The sequence below is a fragment of the Drosophila subpulchrella genome, chromosome X (assembly GCF_014743375.2).
Source record: "Drosophila subpulchrella strain 33 F10 #4 breed RU33 chromosome X, RU_Dsub_v1.1 Primary Assembly, whole genome shotgun sequence".
NCBI lineage: Eukaryota > Metazoa > Arthropoda > Insecta > Diptera > Drosophilidae > Drosophila > Drosophila subpulchrella.
Genome location: NC_050613.1, coordinates 11,294,875 through 11,314,997, shown reverse-complemented (window position 1 = coordinate 11,314,997; position 20,123 = coordinate 11,294,875). Strand labels below are relative to the sequence as shown.

At 38.1% G+C, this 20,123-nt stretch overlaps 2 protein-coding genes across 3 annotated transcripts in view; one reads left to right on the top strand and one right to left on the bottom strand.

Moving 5' to 3' along the window:
• Positions 1-308: 308 nt before the first annotated feature.
• Positions 309-20,123, bottom strand: part of LOC119557796 — a 54,297-nt gene continuing 34,482 nt past the window's right edge. Inside the window, exons 3-9 of one of the 2 annotated variants that reach the window (XM_037870699.1) lie at positions 5,377-5,676; positions 5,012-5,285; positions 3,747-3,965; positions 3,453-3,683; positions 3,091-3,390; positions 526-3,032; positions 309-440 (exon numbers count right to left, since the gene is read on the bottom strand). In XM_037870699.1, coding sequence (XP_037726627.1) covers positions 532-3,032; positions 3,091-3,390; positions 3,453-3,683; positions 3,747-3,965; positions 5,012-5,285; positions 5,377-5,634 — 3,783 coding nt within the window. In that variant the 5' untranslated portion in view covers positions 5,635-5,676 and the 3' untranslated portion in view covers positions 309-440; positions 526-531. The remainder of the gene's footprint in view (positions 441-525; positions 3,033-3,090; positions 3,391-3,452; positions 3,684-3,746; positions 3,966-5,011; positions 5,286-5,376; positions 5,677-20,123) is intronic. The other variant, XM_037870700.1, reaches the window with a different exon arrangement.
• LOC119557799 lies at positions 17,254-18,335 on the top strand. The gene is made up of 4 exons (XM_037870702.1): positions 17,254-17,321; positions 17,380-17,555; positions 17,614-17,770; positions 17,834-18,335. The coding sequence occupies exons 1-4, from the start codon at positions 17,300-17,302 to the stop codon at positions 18,310-18,312; spliced, it is 834 nt and encodes a 277-aa protein (XP_037726630.1). The 5' UTR covers positions 17,254-17,299; the 3' UTR covers positions 18,313-18,335.

The following is a 20,123-nucleotide window of genomic DNA, read 5'->3' as shown; positions in this document are numbered from 1 at the left end:
AATTGGGGAGGGAGAGTTCAAGAACAAAAAAAAGTGAAAGAGGGGGCCTCACCGAACATGACATTTGACATTTGATAATGTCATTTGCCGCGTAATTGTTTTTTGATTTGCTGCTTCGCTTTGCTTATTTTAAATTCCCATTTTTTGCTTTGATTGCTTTTCTGGCGATGGCCAGATATTAAAATGAATATAAGAAATAAAGGTTCTGGTTAACTTATTAATAAATATAATATCAAACCATCATGGGAAATTCCCTTAGTTTTTTAGACAAACTTAACAGCTTTCAATTTATTACCCACAACCACATGCTTATTTATTAAAAATGACATAACAATTTTTCAATTTTGGCAGCCACAAGAGCGTATAAAAATATATATATGACTTTTAAAAGTCAACCGCTTTAGCTGCAAATATTCGTCAAAGTTGTCTTTAATGATGTTCTGCAATGAAATAATAAATAAAAATACATAAGAATTCGTTACCCAATATACAAATAAATAGATATATCTAAACTCTAACCCTCACCCACTTTTAAACATCAAATATATCATCCCCAGAATCATCGGATTCGTCAACCAATTTGTTTACATAGCGCACTTCGATAAAGAGTATCTCCTTGAAATCCTTCGTGAGCGTTGCCATTGTGGGATAATCGATGGCCAGATAGTGTTTCGGATGGTTGATGAACAAATCGGCCACGCTCTTGAACTTTGACATTTTAGTGAACTTCAAGAGGGACCTTCCCTTGAGACTGCGATCTTGGCAATAAATGTATACTCGACAAGCGACATTCTTGAGATTAAAATCGGGGATGGCCAGCCAAAAGATAAAGACAGTGTTCTTTTCCCCATCGCTGTCATCCAACTGACCTGCTGTTGGCGGAAGCTTCTGCACCGCCGTGCCCTCAACCGTTGCCCTTTGAACCTGGGCGTACATCAGGAAACAGGGTGCATGCTCAGCGAAATACAGATATTTCAAGGGCAACTCCTCGTTCAATACAACCCTCGGCACGGGTGCCGATTTGCTTGGCATTTTGACAAGCAAAGCGATCACACAAATGCAGTAGATCGGTGTGGGTGGATACGAACTGGGATAGAACATCAGAACCATGCGATCCGAGAGCCAAAGTTCCTCCAAACGGCGACAGTGATCGGTGAGGAAGTGGGACATTAGAATCTTGGAGTTCAGACCCGTGCGACAACCTTGAATGGGGCAATCGAACTCGTGGGGCTGGAGACGTCCACGGTTCGGATAACGCCGGATTTTGTTGACCAGCGGATTGATGGCCAGGGCATCGGGTCTGGGCATCACACGACGAAAGTAGAACTCATTGAAGGACTCCAGGTTGGGGGTACGCATCACCAGGCAGGTGTCTATGCCAGCCCGTTCCTGGGCATAGACGAGGGGCTCATTACAGACCTGTAGAATCCTACTCTCGTGCCGGAAGGCCCACTCCATCAATCGCCGGCAGTTGACCGGATCCTTCATCAGCTCCCGACCCTGCTCCCCCTGAAAGTGCTCCACCACCGCAATGGCCATGCGGGATCTGAGTAAAAATTTATCCTCAACTTGCCTCTTCTCCGAACTGGCTCTATGGTGGAGCACACGAAAATAGGAGGTCACCATCACGTGGCCCATCTGCCAGGTCAGTGTGATTTTCTCCCCATCCGGCTTGTTCACCTCTTCTATGTACTGGCAAATCTGCTCATCCAGCTGGTCATTGGTAAGATCCTCCAGCTCCTTGGCCTCCTTCACCTGGGTGAGATAGTGGGCCGCAAAGAAACCCTCGTTGACGAACCAATGGAAGAATAGCTCATCGCGCAGCAAACGATCCCAGTAGAAATGATCTAGATATTTTGCGATCCTAACCTGAGCCTCGATGGGTTTCTTGCGCTTCTTCGGTTTCATTTTGGCCATCCACTGCAGAATCTGCAGGGAAACAGCATCTATATCGTAATATCTCCGGAAATCCGAAGTCTGTTCCGGCTGTATTTCCGTATCCTGCTCTTCTAGCTCATTAATCTTATCCTCTTGATAGCCTCGTGTTGCTCTGCGTTTCTTTTCTTCGCTTTCTTGTAGATTTCCAGCTTCACAGAGACGTAAACGAGCTGCTTTCTTCTTATCGCGTTTTATGTCCCCCTTTTTGAGGGATACCTCTACCGTTTGTACATCTTGTGGTGGAAGTTTAGCATCGTAAAAGAGGGTGCTGACTGAGGCTATCGACTTGGAACAACTGGAACTGGAGAGGCTACTACAACTGCTCCGGACACTACAAATGCTCCGGGCACTGAGACCCATGGAAGTGGAATAAAAGCTTCTGGGACTATCCAGATCTATATCCAATTCCGGTTCGAGTTTCCTTTCCGGTGTCGTCGAACGGTTTAAATACAGCAAGTTCTTTCGTCTCTGGAGCAGTGGTAAGTAGACGGCTTTTAGAGGATCTTCGGGTGGTACCAAGTGAAGCAACTTCTCTTGCCGCTTCAGGCGAATACCATCCATGAGGAGATTCTTCAACCTCTGACCCCTGTCCACTTGCTCGGGGGCGTTTGGGTCCACGTTGGGGTCTTCACCATCCAGCCATCCATCATCCGGAATATCGGGTACTATTACTTTGGGCATGGGTCTGGGTATTACGGGTTTTTGGGGCCGAATATTGTCTAAATGACGTTCTTGCTCCTTTGTCACTTTATGATCGCTCTTAAAGAGATCTTCGCGCTTAAAGAGGTACAAGTACTGAACTCGCTTGTATTGTCGTGACAACTTAAGCCATTCTTTTTGCCTCTGATAGGCTTTATAAAACTTTGGTCGTTTCTTCGGCTTATTCTTATTTATACGCGATTTCGGGTATTTTTGTTCAGTTCTCTCAATGTAGGCTATTTTTTTTATGATTTTAGCCAAAGGATTCGGTTTTGTAGGCGGTATTTTCTCATCCTTCGTCTTTTTTGCTAACTTTTGCCTACGCTTTTTTTCTTTATTATACCGTCTCATAAACCTTATAATTTCCCATTGCCAGTCCTCCAATGGTGGAGGTCCTGTGATTATGGGATTGTCTTCTTATGGAAAATGTCTATTAACTTAGCGATAACTTACCTCTGGCTTTGAGAAGACGCCAGGGCGATAGGATGTTTGTTTCCGGCTGATCGGGGTCCCTCTGACCCGCAAATATTTCATAAAACGAGCCCTGGCCCGAGGCTTTGGGAGGATCTTCCTCGATGGGCGAGCAAGTCCGTGTAATGGGCGTATCAGGTCGTGGAGTGATATTGCCATCCCTTCTCTGACGTTTTCGCTGTTTTTTGCGGGCCTTGGCATTAGCCGCTTGGTAAATCGAAAGCAGCGAAAATTCACTCTCCATTGAGGGAAGTATAATACCTTGGGCCTGCTCTCTTGCCCCTGCTCAATATAAATAGATCATATAATACGTAATTTATTTTTAGTTTACTTAGATAATTTACCTCCTTCTTCTGGACCGACTACCTTTTCAGCAGAATCTGCAATTTCAGGTGGTTTCTCCGGATCCAATTCACCTTTGAATTCTCCAGGGAAGTCATCACGAATCTTGTTGGCTCGAAATTTCTCGATGTGCTCCATGCCGAATTCGCAATCCAAATCAAATTCCGTTTCTTGATTTATTTTCGACATTTTGTTATGTAATTGCTCCAATTTTTTGCTCAAGCGATGATTCTCTGCAGAATCGATCAATTTATGCTTACAGAACTTGGATTTTTCTATGATTTGTTTTAACTTACTGGACTGGCTGTGTTGTTTTGGCTCCCTCGAACGAGGATTGACAGTTATCGTATATTTGGCATGACCCACTCGATCTATTTTTAACTGGCTTTGAGACTTACATTTGGCTACCGTTCCTGTGGAACGCTTTTTTATGGCTCCATCGCCAATCGGACGCTCGCTCAATTTAAGAAAACGCTCCATTTGCAGTACCAAACTATCCACTAAAGTAAATATGTCTATAAAAAAGATGGATTTATGTAACATTACTCAGGATAAAGTATTCAGCTTAAAAATAAATACAACAGATGATATGAAGAGTTTTTTGACTAAAATCGGAAACCCTTTTTTTCGATCTAAAAAATCAGAGTTTTGGCTGGCATAACGCAAGTAAGGGTCAGAATGTAGTATGTCATACCTCGTTGAACTCGTGGCTTAATTTTTAATCTAATGGCGTTCAAACCTAAAATTGTTTAATTTTCGCAATTTTTTGCAAAAAAAGAAATAATATAAAATAGGCGAAAATGGGTCAAAAAATAAATATTCCTTGAAGTGATGGGGATCGATAGCATTTGTAGCAAGCTGCTTAAAACAGTCGGTCTTTTGGCTGTACGACTTGCTTTGGCTAAAATACGACTGAAAAACCACTTAAAAATTAGTATTTTTGACCAAAATCTGAATTCCAAAAAAAACTGATGTACCCCCTTATAAAAAATGAGAAAATGGGTCTAAAAATAAATGTTCCTTAAAGTGATGGGGATTGTTAGAATTTTTAGCAAGCTGCTCAAAACAGTTGGTCTTTTAGCTGTACGCCTTGATTTGGCTGAACTACGACTTAAAAACCACTACAAAATGAGTATTTTTGGCCAAAATCGGAGTCCCAAAAAAACCCGAGGTACCCCCTTGTAAAAAATGCGAAAATGGGTCAAAAAATAATTGTTCCTTAAGGTGATGGGGATCGATAGCATTTTTAGCAAGCTGCTCAAAACAGTCGGTCTTTTAGCTGTACGCCCTATTTTGGCGAAGCTACTAGTGAAAAACCGCTTAAAAAAGTTAATTTTTGACTACAATCTGAATTCTATTTTTGTCACTCAAAAATAGTCAGTGTTTTGGTTGGCATAACGCAAATAAGGGTCCGAATAAGGAATGTCATGCCTTTTGCCATCCATTAGCATTAAAACCTTATATTTTATTATTTTTGCCATTTTTCGAAAAAAGAACGCGACAAATAAGAACACTATCATATGATTTGATATACCCCCAGCATTATTTATAGATGACTCACAGTTTACACGACTTTCTTCATTTTTGGCAATGAACTCAGGATACAGAAAGGGCGGATCGAAGCCTTGGCCGGTGAGCTTCGGTGGGGTGCACTTGCCCACCGAATTAGGCTGTAAAATCATACTCGAGATGTGTTTCTTGCGATACGGATACATTCGCGGCGGAATGAACGGAATATCCTCAAATTTCGGAGGACTCGAGTCGTCCACCACATCCTCGGCCAGGATTACATTTTCTGGCTTGTTATTCAAATCTGGCTCCTCCTCAATAGGCTCCTTTGGCAGATACAATAAAATAAATGAATACATTATAATTTAAGTCTAAGTATGTAAGTATCAAATAAACTAAGAAAGAGCAATAAATTACCTTTAAGTTAAGCTCCTTTTCTTCATCCGGCTCCTCATCCGGAGTGTCGAACTCATAGTTACTCTCGCCGCCAAGATCCTCCAATTGGGACTTGATCACTGGACGATGGTTAATGAGCAGGTTGTGAAGTATTTCCTGCTCCTCGAAAAGATTTTGTAGGTGATTCTCCAGTGCATCATCCGGGGTGCAGGACCTATCCAGAATCCTGTTCCTATTTCGGTGCTTTGGTCTAGCTCGGGGTCTCTCGGTATTCGACATCTTCCCCTTTACAAATTAGCAAAAAACCACTCGGTGCCACGCCTGCAACAAAATATACACATATATAGTTGTATAGCCATCGGTATTGGTTATTGGCCATGGGTCATGTGGTATTGGTTATTGGTTATCGATTGGTTCGATGGACAGGCGCAGTAGAGACCCGAAGGCGGTTCCCTATAGAAAGAGAGCTCTCGGTTCCCCACTTTTTTTCCTTTCTTTATTCTACGTCTGCTCCGTTGTTGTAAATTTAATCAAACACCCGACGAGCGCATATAGTACATCAGAATATGCGCAGCACAGAGTAGCGGAAAATGCAGGAAAAATCAAATGATTGAGGCATCAACTCGAATAGGAGGTACCTCTTAAATACGATTATTGTGACATGTTCCTTAATTTATTAGAAAATGCTACGCTACCCTCATTCAGTATTAAAACTTATTATCTTTTAAAATTCGTTTCAATATTTTATTTATTTGTGGGACATGTACAAATCATAGTTATTAGTTATTTTTCAGAACATGAACAGAATACGTGGATTATATTTTAAGATATAATATCCCTTGAAATATTTTTCTTATATAGGGTATGAGAACAACAACTCATTGGGGAAAAGGGGGAAATGGGAGCCGCGCCAGCAGAAGATTGCTGCAAGAGATGAGAGCGATGTGAACAAAAGAGGGAGAGCATAGCATGAAATTGGCAGTCGTTTTCCATCCGCCCACTTTTGCCCCCTCCCCACTTTCTCCACCACCCCCACCCAATTGACTTTCATCTAGGTGCACTGCCCACCACCCAGCGCCCCACCCTTCGGCAAACCGTAAATTGCACTGCATTTTTATTTAGTTTTCGTTTTCGCTGGTCAGCCAGCCGATGTCAATTTTCCCTCTGCAATCGCTGCGATGAAGTTGAACCTCTCTACATAACTTGGGAAAAAGTCTATGAAAAGTTAGGAGTAGGTATATAAAAATTGTCTTTAATATATAAAGTTTTTATGAAATGAGATATACCCAAAAAAGCTAAACATTTCAATACATTTCTGTATATCTTTTGGCTTAATTTTTGTAATAGCTAATATATAAGCAGGACAGACATTAGTATTTCTTATAAATATGTATATAGTTATAGCGCATTGAAATATGTATATAATTAAAAAGCCATTTAAGTCCATGAAAAACGTATTCAAGAAGTAAGTCGAAAATACTCTCCAAATATTATTCCCTTTATGTTAATCAGAAATTAAATAATATCTAGAAAATTCATCATAAATCAGACTCGCTCTTAAGAGGCATATTTATAATTTATAAAATTTGCTTACTGCTTATGAATACCATTTGCATCCAAATATTTTCAGCTTAATTGATGCCTTCCTTTGAGGAAAATTAAGCTTACGATTATCTTGTAGTTTTTCCGATGCCACATTTTCCGACTGCCCCGCCCCTCTCATCCCCTTGGTTTATCAATGTTTTCCGCTTCCACCGTTTTCGGGGCATCTTTTTTTCGAGTGCTGAACTAGACATTTATCGCCGCTCTCATGTTCACTCAACCCACAGGGCCACCGACTAATAACTAACGTGGCCAGCTCAGCTCGAACTGGTGCTACCCCGTACCCTTAACCCCCTAAAGCCCCCACAGCCCTCCTTTGCAACATCAATTCTCCCCAGACACTATCAAGCCCCACCCGACAAAGTTAGTTTACGGCCAAAGTTTAACATAAAAAAAAAAGAAAATAATCAAAAAAGAACAAAAAACGTGAACTGAAAAAATTACCAAAAAAGAATATCATAAAAAAATTGTATGCAAAAAAAAGAAGCGAAATTTGGAAGGGAGTTGAATTTTTGGTCAAAAGCTAGTCAGAAACCATGCAGGGAATCATGGCGAAAAAAAAGAAATAAAAAGAGTGGTAAGAAAAAGCGAGAGAGTAAAAAATTGGTTTGCAATGCATTTTTTTTCACGCGAAGCTTTTCATTTGGCGCTGGCAGCCATTAGAGCAAAAATCAGCAGCATCCAGGGGCGGTGGAAAAAGGGTGGCGAGAAAAGGGGGGCTGGAAAAAAACTGGTGAGCTGTGTGGTTGTTGCTGCCACACATGTGGAAATTGTGCGCGTTTTGCAGTTTTTTAATTGACCAACAAATTTATTTGATTCGTTAGCAACGCGAATATTTTCTTCCACTGTCCTGGCTTTCACCTTTTGACCCCACTGTAAAACCCCCCCACTCCACCATGGGAAATCCATAAGCCCCCTTGTGCTTAAATTTATATCTGCATATGCATACAGTGCGTTTCATTAGTTGTGGTATATTTTAGGATTATGTTGTAATACGATTAAAAAGATTTAAATAATTTTTTCCATATAAGATATTTTTTAAAATATATTATAATAGATTGTAATATTATATTGGCTCAAAGGTCAGAAGCTTTATAATATCAATGTTGTGGTATCGTAAATGATAAGTACAATAAAATAAAATAGGTTTTTAATTTTAGTATCTGCTCTTTTTTGGACTGAACATGACATACCTCCGCGAAACGCACTGTCCTTAAAGCTAGTGCCAATGCCCCGACATATCCCTTCCCCCCACAAAAAATCGAGTCGAGGGTAATTGAAATTCAAAGCAAGCAGACCAAACAGCCAGCACCCTAAAATCTGAAATCTAAAATCCGAAATCCCAGGCCCAAAACCGAAAACCGAAAACCCGACACCGAAAGCCAGGATACGCACAGGATGGCAAGGAGTCGGTCTCTTGTTGTTCCTAAGGATTACATATTGGTAAACAGCGATTACAACAACCAAGTAACGACAACTTATTGTGCTACAAATTGGTTTGTTTGCCCTGCCCACCGCCCCCTTTTCTCGAGGGGGGGGGTTTTCCATGGAAGGGGAATTTGGATTGGGATTGTTTGATTTGATTGTTGACTTTATTGGTCAAGGCAACGGCGGCCTTTTGGGTGTTGTTCTTTGGCCTATATTGCCATGTAGCCCCACGCCCCGGCTTTTGTTGTTTTACGATATTTAATCTATGATTAAAATCAATTAAATGCTACACTTGACTTAATTTATTGTCGCCGGCGAAATCAGACAAGAGTTTTCGGTCGGATTCCAAGACAAGTAGCCACATATACTTATAGTATAGTATATACGGGTATGCGATGGTATATGGTATCCCAAATAACCGATGCAAAACGAAATGAAATGAAATGCTCGTAAAAATCAAATCGGTCTCTCTTTTTCTATCTTGTTAGCCAGTTAGCCAGTTATCCAGTTGAGCTATCTCTTTCTGCCAATAAAAATCTGGCAGCAAAAATCTACGAAAATGTCGGAAACACTTTGTCGGTGGCTTGGCTTGTTTTTCGGGGCTTTGCTTTTGGTTTGGTTTTGTTTTGTAGTCGCTATCTTTATGGCTCGATCTGGAGTCTCGGTTTTGTGTTCTCCATTCCCTCACCCTCTCCGTCCCGGGAATTCTGGGTATTGCCTTCTCGTAGAGCAGATAATTGTCCACCTTAAGCGGAAACGGGGGTCGCAACGGGAATCTGTATTGCTAAAAAAAACAAATGCTATAGTGTATATGGAAATATTGAGAAATTAAAGGGGAATGACTAAAAAATACTCTATTAGACATTAAGATAAGGTGTTATTCAGAAAGATAATATTAATTATAAGCATTTAAAGCTAACACAAGATACAGTAGGTATTTTCTAAAGACTCAACATCTATATAATCTAAGTATTATTATCCCTTAATATTTGTTTATATTTAAATATTTAACGTAGACATAGGCTGTATTAAAATTATTTTGTCATTAGAGTTTATTTTTCTTTTTTCCACGCAAGTCTTCCTCTACACATTTTAACTTAACAAATAAAGTATTTAAAGACGTTGTTAATTCAAAATGTCATATTTTTTAATACTCATCAATAAAATTACTCATCAAATTGATAGTTTTAATCCATATGCCTCAAGACAGAGTATTATTTAAGCACTCAGTTAATCGCTTTTGGGGAGGGGCACTAGAGTTTGTTGGAATTCTTCAAGCTTTGATTTGCTTGACTTGATCAATGAACTCCGCGGTGACCTTGAATGCGACGAATCAGAATCAAAGAAAAGTCCCCGAAAGTCATCAATTGATATTCACACCCATGGCAGGGGAAAACTCAATCAAAACTGCAAAACACAAACACACGAATGCAAATGAAAAGGGGCAAATATCCCGGGATGTGCTAAACAAGGGGAGTAAATCAAAAATTCCGTTTAATGATGCAATTGGAGTTTGATGAGTTGGAAAAGTGAAGCGACGACCATCCATGGAATCCATACCATCCGCTGGCGCTGATGATGGAAAGCAATCAATGCAGCTGGATAGGATGGGTCCTTTGCCGGCGGCCAGGTAAATTGCAACCAATAATAATGAATAATTGAAAATCCAATCAAACACCAAATGAAAACGGAGGCCAGTTGGCTGGCTGGGCCATATACCCATATCCTCACATCGCCATATCCATATCCATATCCCCGAAAATTTCGGGGGAGTGGGTTCGTGTCCTTTGGCCGCTGGTGGTGTTGATTTTGCCGGCTTTATCGAAGGACATTAGCAAACGGTCGTTGGGTTTTCGCCTGCAAATGCAATCAAACGCGTGGAGCAACAGCAACAGCAACAGCAGCAACAGCAACATACCCAGCAGCAACAGCAACATGCACGGCAGCAACATGGAGGGATAAACCAAAGCAACCTGCATAGATGACACCCCAGGGACATGACAAAAGTCAATGAATGGTAATAGGTGTCGACATGGCCTTCTCACACAAACACCCAACCACCCATCCGCCCACCTTTGACCAGGATAAAGGGGGCGTGGCAGCAGCAACATCCAACGTGTGGCGGCCTTTTGTCCTGCTGTTGTTTTTGCTGATTGCCACTTTCGGCAATGGATCGAATGCCAGAATACTGGACCTTCGAAATGGGTATTTGAGGCTGGGATTGGAAGTTGGTCTGAAGAAGCCAAGTGGCAAGTAGCAGCATACATTAATTGCCAGTTAAATTGAGTCTGACTAGAGGTTTTAGATGGAAAAGAGTTGTGGAAAGCTAATGCGTATCAAATGATGATTTGATTTTGAGGGATTTTTTTTATTACAATATTTTTAAGCTAAACTAGGACTTTTGCTATGTAAATAATAAAGATAAAATAATAGAAACACAAATGTCTATTAAATGAAGCATTAAACTTAAGGCATTTTGTCTATTGAAATATCTAAAAGATACATTTTGGTATATTCTAAGAAATAATAAATCAAAAAATTTTATAAGCATCTAATGCCTATCAAGTGAAGTTATCTTTTAAGGAATTCTCTCTTTTACAATTTTTAAGCTTCCTTTTGATTTTTTTTGAGTAAAATAGTATAGAAAAAATATTAATAAAAGACTTTAAAAATCCTGTAGCTCTAATCACTTAATATTCTTCCAGTTTTAAATGACTTTGCCTTATGTTTAGGATATATTTCTATCACAACGCGAAAATGAATAAAATAAAATTATTCCAAAATTGTATTGAAAATACATTGGTTTCCAATGTGCTCATCATTTAGTTACTGCGCCTAAAAGTAGGCATCGCCGAAATTCTGGGGGATTCCCCCTGCTGAAAAGCTGTTTGCAAATTGTCGATTCGGAAAATGCTCGCCGCCGGCGAATCGGCGAAAAATTTGGCCACCACACACACAACCCTGCATTTTCGGGGCCAGGACCAAAAAGCCAGGACTCCCAGGACGCCGAACCGAGAACCCAGTAGTTCACTGGCATGGCCGAAAAATGTTAATTGATTTATGTTTATATTTGTGCAACATGTTGATGCCGCACTCATCGCACATCGCCACATTGCAGTCGGCGGAAAACGCTCGCGGTTGTCATTTTGCTACCAATTTCGCGAGGGGCGGGCTTCGCCGACAGACAAACCAAAACAAAAACAACCCAGCCACGTTAATTGAACAACATTCGACGGGCAAAACTGAAACCGAATCTGCACAAAGTCCCCTTCGCCCCCTTTGGAAAACCCATGTCGAAACTCAATTTGAGGCGAATTTTCAGCGTTTGCGGCATATTTGCTTGTAATTATATCTATCAAAAATATATATATGTGCATATGTTTGCCATAAACTTTTGTCTTTCGGTTTAGGGTTGCGAAAACGCAGGAAGTCGGCTGGAAAATATTGCGGAAAACCGATCCAGCCGGGGGGTTTTTCAATATTTGTTTGTTTATTTGTGCAAAATCAAATTATGAATGCCAACAATTGATTGGAAAAGGTGCTTATTTTTTCAGTAAAAGGCCTTTATAATGTAACAATTATTTATAATTTTGGGATCATAATATTAATGGAGTCTTCAACATTTTAAGATGGTAATATTTAGAAAGGTAAAAATATTCAAAATAGTAACATATCAATATTAAAAATATTAGTATTATTAAAACATATTAAAAATGTTAATATTATTCATATTAAAACTAACTAAACATTAGAAATATTTAACATTATTTAAATATTTTCAATAATGACAAGAGAATAACAAATAAGAGAACACACCCCACATGTTTCTATACAAAATTAAAATATAATATTCAATGACATATAAGGCAGAAATTCAAGGACCATTCCATCGACCTCAAACGATTTATCCGCACTAATTATAAATAGTTTCCTTTTCGGTTACCTTCCTCCAAAAATAAAACAACGATTTTTCCGCCCAAGGGCAGGCATTATAGCGAAAGCAGACTAAATCCAGGGACAAAAGGGGTTAGATAGATGGCGACACAGATGAAGATGAAGTCCGCAAGAGGAATAAATATATTTAAATATATATATGTAAGTATATGGAAATGGAGACAACCGGGCACACATGCCGACAATGACTTGCCCCATGAAAAACTTGAATGCCAGGACCAAAAAAACGAGAAACCGAACCGAACCGAACTGAACCCAAAAACTGAGCCGAACCGAAACTTGTTTCATAAATTTCCTATTCAAAATGTAATTAAACCCTTGCGCTGCTGCTGCTCATCTAATTACAACGAAAAGGCGACCATTTCGGATACGATTCCCTGGGCCAGGGAGGCGGCTACGCAATATACTCGATAATTGCAAACGAAATGGTGAAAGGCTTTTCGGCTTGGGCACCCAAGACTTGGTCTATTTCCATAAATATCTTCAAAGTCATTAAATTTCACACATGTTGGCGGCACCACGCAGAATTGTTTTAATTTTAAAATTATTGCCATTAATTGATTTTTGATACAGAATGTAGAGCGCAGGGCTGCCCATAAATCTCCATGTGTGTAAATCTAAATAAAGGGGGTTGGAACTTAAGAGCACCGCAGCAAATAATCACTAGACTCCGAAAAAAGCCAGAGCCCAAATAAAAAGGGGTAGCTACATAGCCGGCTTTAATGGCTCTGCCTTGATTATTGAGACCATTATTTTTGTTTAATTACGTTACGGGCGTTAATGTGCGGATAGCACCAGCTCTCATCGTTGTGTGGACCCCTGAATCCTGAAAACGGAATCCTGAATCCTAAATCCCGAATCCCGAGACAATTTTACCAGAACCACATTAATTTCTAAAGTGGATCCGGAATATTTTCTATTTTTAAAGTAAATAACACGTTTTCGCTAAAGATCTTACAGTTATTTGTATTAGATAATATTGGCAATGGTGATGGTATTCTTAAACCTTAAGTTAAGTAAATTGTAAGCTAGAAATTTTTTGAAAATTAATCGTATTTAAAAATTAGTATTGTTCTTTTTTATAAAAAAAAAGGGCTTAACCCAAGGAGCTTAAATCTGGTAAGTTAGTTCCGAAAAATCACACCATAACCATAGGATATTCCCCTATTAGTTTAAAACTAAGCCAAGACAATATGCAGGTACATTTTGCTTTGTTGGTTTTTTAGAGGCCTGCTTTAGGTGGGTATATATTATATGAGTTCGTAATGGACCGCTCCGTAATCCCGGGAAGTGGGCGAACGCGTTGCCATTCCGATTCCGCTCGACGCTCGACGGACAAATTTGCGACACGTTTCCGACACGTTTGCCATGTCGATTTTTCTTGAGCCAAGCGTTTGTCGTTTGTCGCCCCTACTCATATATATTTTATAACTGTAGACGACAACGGCGATACATATCAAGTGGGCGGAGTGGGTGGAGTGGGTGGAGGGGGTGGGGCAGTGCGGGAGGCGGGGCAGGGGTGCATACCTGTGTTTTCTGATGGGTGGTGGTTGAAAGATAAACGTCGTTGCCGTTGACTCATACGCAAATTTTTACTCACATGATGGGGTAGGGATGGTATATTAACACTGAGAAAAAAGTATAACAGGTTCTTTTTAAAAATATTTCGGTTAATTTTATGGTGTCAGCAGAACTTCTAAATCCCTTCTATATAATTTGGCCATTTGTCTAATTTTTTTAAAATATATTTTCAAATATTTATATCGAACATACTTATGTCTTGGAGGCTACAATAAATTTATTTTTATATATCACGACTAGAAACTCTTGTTTTATGGTTAAATAAAGTTAGGAGCCGTAACAGAACAGAACAACATACATTTTTTTAAAATATTACAGAAATCTATTATGACTAGAAATGTTTGCTTAATGATAAACTAGAGTTAGGATCCTCAAAAACTTATAAAACTTATCTGGTAAAATTCAAACATGTTGCCACACTTGGTAATATTTTTTCTCTGTGTAAAAGTAGATGGTAGAACTGTCCCCGTCCTATTGTTGTTGTTGTTGTTAATGGTTTGATGGGTTTAAAGTCGTGTAGCTTCGTTTTAGTTGGGAGGGGGTTTTCTAGAGGGGGTGCGTCAAAATGTATCGCTCACAAAAAACACAAACGCACAGCCGCACACACATATATAATAAATTTATCTGTACGTATATGCAAAATATGTATATCTTCATATACGAATATATATAGGATTTTTTTTGTTTTTTTTTTTGCATATGGACGCCTGGTTGGTTGGGCATTGGAGATTGGATTGCGGGCGCCCGTCCGCCTGGCTGTGTATCTTATGGCTTTAATAACTTTAGTGCTGGTACGTGCCATTGATCCTTGATGTACGAGCAAGGATGTGGCCCATTTTGCCGTTTCGGCATATATCACTGGGGTACATGGGATCAGGGAGAATGTTTGGAACCCAAAGGCGGAGTTTTAAATCTTGGGGAAACTAGGGATAAAGTAGTGGAATAGTATATGTTCCTTTGATGTTCTTTTTAAGAGATATGCATGAGTTAATATGTTATTTATATTATAATATATTATATATATATTTCTTATAATGTATTATATAATATTTTAGGAACCCCTATATCATTTTTTTCTTGGATTTTCCTGAATGCTCTTAAAAAATAAAAAATAAATATGATAATACAGTAATTCTTATGACAGCGAATTACCACCCCCTATGACATATTATTCCCCCAACTCAGGGCATACATGATTCGTTTTTAATTTCCAGCGTCATCTCGAAGTCAAGTGCTTCGTACTCCCCAGAAGAAATTCCCCACCCCATAGAGCCACCCATCAATTCATCCAATTGCTCTTCCTAGTTTGGCATTTTCTTTCTTTTTTTTCCTGTTGAGTATTCCTCTTCAGTTTTGCCTTTTATTTGCCGCTTTTTTGATGGGCCATTCGCCAGCGCGCTTTTTGGCATTATGCATAAATTTCATTTTCGCCCCTCGCCCGCGCTTATTGTTCATTTTTTGTGCATTTTGTATTTCTTTTTTGTTATTTATTTATGGGCGAGTGTGTGAGTGTGCCTCTATGTTATTAATCTTCGTGGGAGTTATTGCTGTTTTCTGTTTTTTTTTGGGTGACTGGGTGTATATCTCTCGATTCGCGTTCATTTGTGTACACTCATAAAATTTTTTTTCTAAATACTAGAAAAATCGCCCTAAAACTGAAATCGCCCTTAAATTTAGAAAAATTTTCTTATTTCAAGAAAGGCTAGCCCTAAATATAAGGAAAATCGCCATAGAAAATAATTTTTAGGGTTGGTTTTTCTAAAATGCCAAATTTTTCTATTATATAGGGCGATTTTTTCCGAGTCGACGCTAAAAGTATTTTCTAACTTTAACGGCGAAATCGCCCTAAAAAGTAGAACAAAAATACACAAACAATTTTCTGAATTTAAGAAAAATTACCCTAAAAACCACCAAGTTAAGACGCAATAAATTGATGCATATGTATGTGTGAATAGTTCGCAGGTCAAAGCAAGTGTCAAGAATGTGCGTACGTTAGGGTGGACTTATATTTGTGTGAAATTTGTTTCACATTAAACGCAAGGCTCATCTGACCTTAGGGAAGTCCACCCTAGTTTACAGTTTTCTTTCAATTCCTTTTCATCTAACCTTTGTGTCAAGGGTTGGGGTAGAGACGAATTGCATTGTCATAATTTTTCGGACGCTTGGCTGGTAAAGACGTGTTTGTTAACCCTTTTGTTTGTTGAAAAGTGCAAGTGAAAATGGAGACAGTGGTAAAAGAATTGGGAGGCGAAGCATTCCTTGAAATATTTTCTGGTGAGTACATACATACATATAATAAATTGTAAATTGCTTGTAATAAGTTAATGAATTTATCTATAACAGAAAGAATGTTTACCGTTGAGACATTAAAATATTTGAATTGGGAGCACCTCAGAGGGGAAATTCCAGTAGAAATGGTCGGTCCAGCTATAGAGTTCTTTAAAAAACTGGAGTTGTGGCAGAACAAAGTAAGAACATACATAATTAATTATTTGTATATGTGAGTAATTTTGAGATCACGTGTTAAAAGGATGATGCAACAGAACACATACATGCATACATATATATGTATGTGTATTTCAAAGATCTTTCCAGTTCGAACTGCATTAGAGCGTCGTACACGTAACACATACATACACATGTGTATGCAAAACAACCCCCAAATGCTTTGTGCCAAGTGATTTCGAATTGAAATGAGCAAAAGATACTTCGAATTCTTCTCTTCTTCTTTTTAAATAGTCCCGTTTCTGTAAGACATCCGCCATGTCCGGATTTCGACAAAAACATCTTAGACATTTCGTCAGTGCTCAAATTTGGCTATTGTTTCTGCTGCGGCCTTTTTTTCAGAAGCACAGCAAACGCAAGCTAAATTAAAACTAAGATTGTTTTTAAAAAGCGTATGTGCATTTTCATTTTAATTTTCACACCATTTTCTTTTTTTAAAAGGAGAACGTTGAGGATAGTAACGAGCCAGAACCAGGTGTTTGTGTGGCTCGAATTCTTTCAAAAAGCAAAAAGGGAAAACTGATATTGAAGCATTATAATGAACGCAAAACCCTTAGCTCACAAGTGAGAAGAGAGCTAAGTTCTGTAATAGTCGAGTACTTGCTTCAAAAAGAACTTAAACCTAGGCAGAACCTGTTGAAGGAGATTGCCAACCGAATAACTGATATATTTGATTCTGAGACGGCTGTAAGTGAATGCAACACAGTAAAAAATATTTAAATTAAACATTCTTTTTACTTTTAAGGACACATACTTCTTGAAGAGTAAAGGAAAGAAACCGGGCGGCCTGCTGTACAGCCACTATTATAATATAAAGGCCAAATATAGTACTGGAAAAGTCCCCAAGCCTTTAAACCAAAACGTTTCTCCAAATATGTTATTGTCTTCCCAAAAAAGTAAGTAATACTTCTAGTACTTAGGTACATGTTAATTATATATGTTTTTAAATAATAGCTGAAGTCGAATTGGATTTACAATGGCTTAAATATAATATTGAGCCCTTGGAGTCTGTGCTAAGGTGCTGGAATTCCACATTTGACTGGAGAAGCAATTTCCTGAAGTCGGATGCCAATCTGCTTGATGTATTTGAAGAATTTCCAATTTTGACACAATCCTTCGGATTCAAGCTGGTAAGCTCTAAAATAAATTTGTAAGCACATTTTTTTAAAACACATCTTAATAATATAGATCGAAAACGACTTTGAGGCTTTATATCCAGCTTCTTTTAACAATTTTTCGCAAAAGTGGGACGAGTTTAAGTCAAAAATTGTTCCCCTTTTAAGAGAGAAAGTAAAGGAACAACAGGGTAAGATCCTGCTTAAGTCTTTGGAAAGCAACGGTGAAGGTATGTATATGCGTTTAATACTTTTTTTCAATATTCTCATTAAATTATTCCCATAATGTATAGACATACAAACGACTTTAATTTGGCTTGCGATTCATTCAGTGTTGGTGCCAACCTCGAGGACAAAAGCAGACGGCGATAGCAAGACATTTAAACACACAATTGCGGATTCGCGAGGCCGTTTCTTGGTTTGGAAGGCTACTGTTGGGGAACTGCAAACACATTTAAAGAATCTTACGGAAAACTGCTACTCAGGAAAGCAGAAACTGCAACCGTTCATCTGCAGCGTGGGAACAAGCCCATTTTACCTTACAGAGTTTTCAGTTTACTTATCAGGTGTTTTTTATAGGATGCCAAATTTATTAAGAAGCATTGAAGTGTGTTTCAAAATATTTTTTGTCCTAAACCTCGAGTATCCCCCGGAATGTACATTAGTGTGGTCATTGATACAACAACATTTTTATGAAATTCATTTGAAGTCTGATAAGAAAAGCAAAGCTCTCTCTGAACTCTTAAACGATTTTAAAAACTTTAGAATGTAACCATTTTAGGCATAAGTTTTCATAAATAGGCTGTATTTCCAATTAATATTGACAAAAATTGAAGTTTAGGAATTAATTTTTTCTTTTCTTATTTTTTTTTTATTTCGACATATTATGAAGTTTAGACATTAATTTTTTCTTTCCTTATTTATTTTTTATTTCGACATATTATGAAGTTTAGACATTAATTTTTTCTTTTCTTATTTATTTTTTATTTCGACATATTATGAAGTTTAGACATTAATTTTTTCTTTCCTTATTTATTTTTTGCTTTGACATATTCTGAAGTTTAGACATTCATTTTTGCTTTTCTTTCATAATCTTTAACTTATTACTTTTTAAAATGGAAGTAAAATGCAAAATTTGTTCGAAAAATTTCGGTGACAAAATACCATTTTTTTCCCATATAAAAGAATCTCATTCTCAAGAAACGTATATAAGCATACCGTGTGGATTTCTGAACTGCCCTCAACACTTTAATGAACTTAAAGCCTTACGGAGGCATATGCGTAACACAAACAATCATTGCAAAACCAACACAACACAAGATTTTATTAACGAAAACGAAACATTATATTCGACTACAGATTTTGAAGAAGAAATTGATAGCGAAAAACCCATAACTTTTTCGAATAACTCCAAGATAGACAAACATAATTTGTTCAATAACGCCGAAAATTTGACACTTAACATTTGCTCAAAGCTTAACATTCCGCGGGAAACCGTATTTAAATTGCAGTCCGAAATTAGGAAGTTCTTAATAGCGCCAATAGAAAAGGAGTTACAACAAATTCAACAAAGTCTGAACTTGACCGAAGATTCCAAAATAAAACATCTTCTAGAATTTTTTCAAAATCCATTCGAAACCGTTTCTTCAGAATATAAGCTGTTAAAGGTTCTCAGGGAAAAGGGCTTTTATGAAGACCCAATTATTGTAAAAATAGATGACAGAATAACACCAATACGGTCGAAGAATAAGGTCATGCTAATGTCGAAACCATCCAAAGGCGCTATTTTTCCGTTGAAATTTCATTTGAAAAAGTTTTTTGAAATACCAAATTTACTGGACGCATTTCTGAAAAGGCTTTCATTTTTAGAAAACGAAACAAACATTACAAATTTTGTCAACGGCTTTTTATGGAAAAAAATTAGGATTAAAAACACGTTAAATGGAAAAATTATATTTCCGTACTTCCTTTACTTTGACGACTTCGAGATAAACAACCCATTAGGTCCACATTGCTCGCCTATTCAAGGTGTATATTTGTCGTTTCCAACAGCTCCAATAGAATATAATAATATTTTCTGTGCTGCTGTGTTAAAAACAAGTGATATTAAAACATTTGGTTATTCCAAATGTATGTATAAGTTCATAGAACTCTTACAAGATTTAGAGACCAATGGAATAGTGGTTTCCATAAACGGAAAAGAGCAAAGAATTTTTTTCATTTTAGGGCTTATTCTAGGAGACAATCTTGGTCTTAACAGCGTCTTGGGCTTTTCGACATCATTTTCAAGTAATTTTTTTTGCAGGTTTTGCAAACTTTCAAAACAAGAGACAGCTATAGCTTATGAAGTTAAAGTTGAGTCGTTGCGAAACCAAATAAATTATGAAAATGATCTGAAAGAATGTGATGTATCTACATCAGGTATCAAATCAGAGTGTGCCTTTAACAAGCTTACCCACTTTTCTGCCATTAAGAATTTTTCGGTGGATATCCTTCATGACGTTTTTGAAGGTATCTTGCGTTATGATATACCCCACATTGTACTGTATTATATTAACAGTAAAATATTTGACTTGGAAATAT

Excerpts from the sequence above, each read along its gene's own strand:
- LOC119557799 (XM_037870702.1), top strand. The coding sequence starts at position 17,300 with ATGTTATTGTCTTCCCAAAAAA. Across the intron at positions 17,322-17,379 it reads GTTATTGTCTTCCCAAAAAA|CTGAAGTCGAATTGGATTTA; the intron begins GTAAGTAATACT and ends TTTAAATAATAG. Across the intron at positions 17,771-17,833 it reads TTTGGAAAGCAACGGTGAAG|ACATACAAACGACTTTAATT; the intron begins GTATGTATATGC and ends CATAATGTATAG.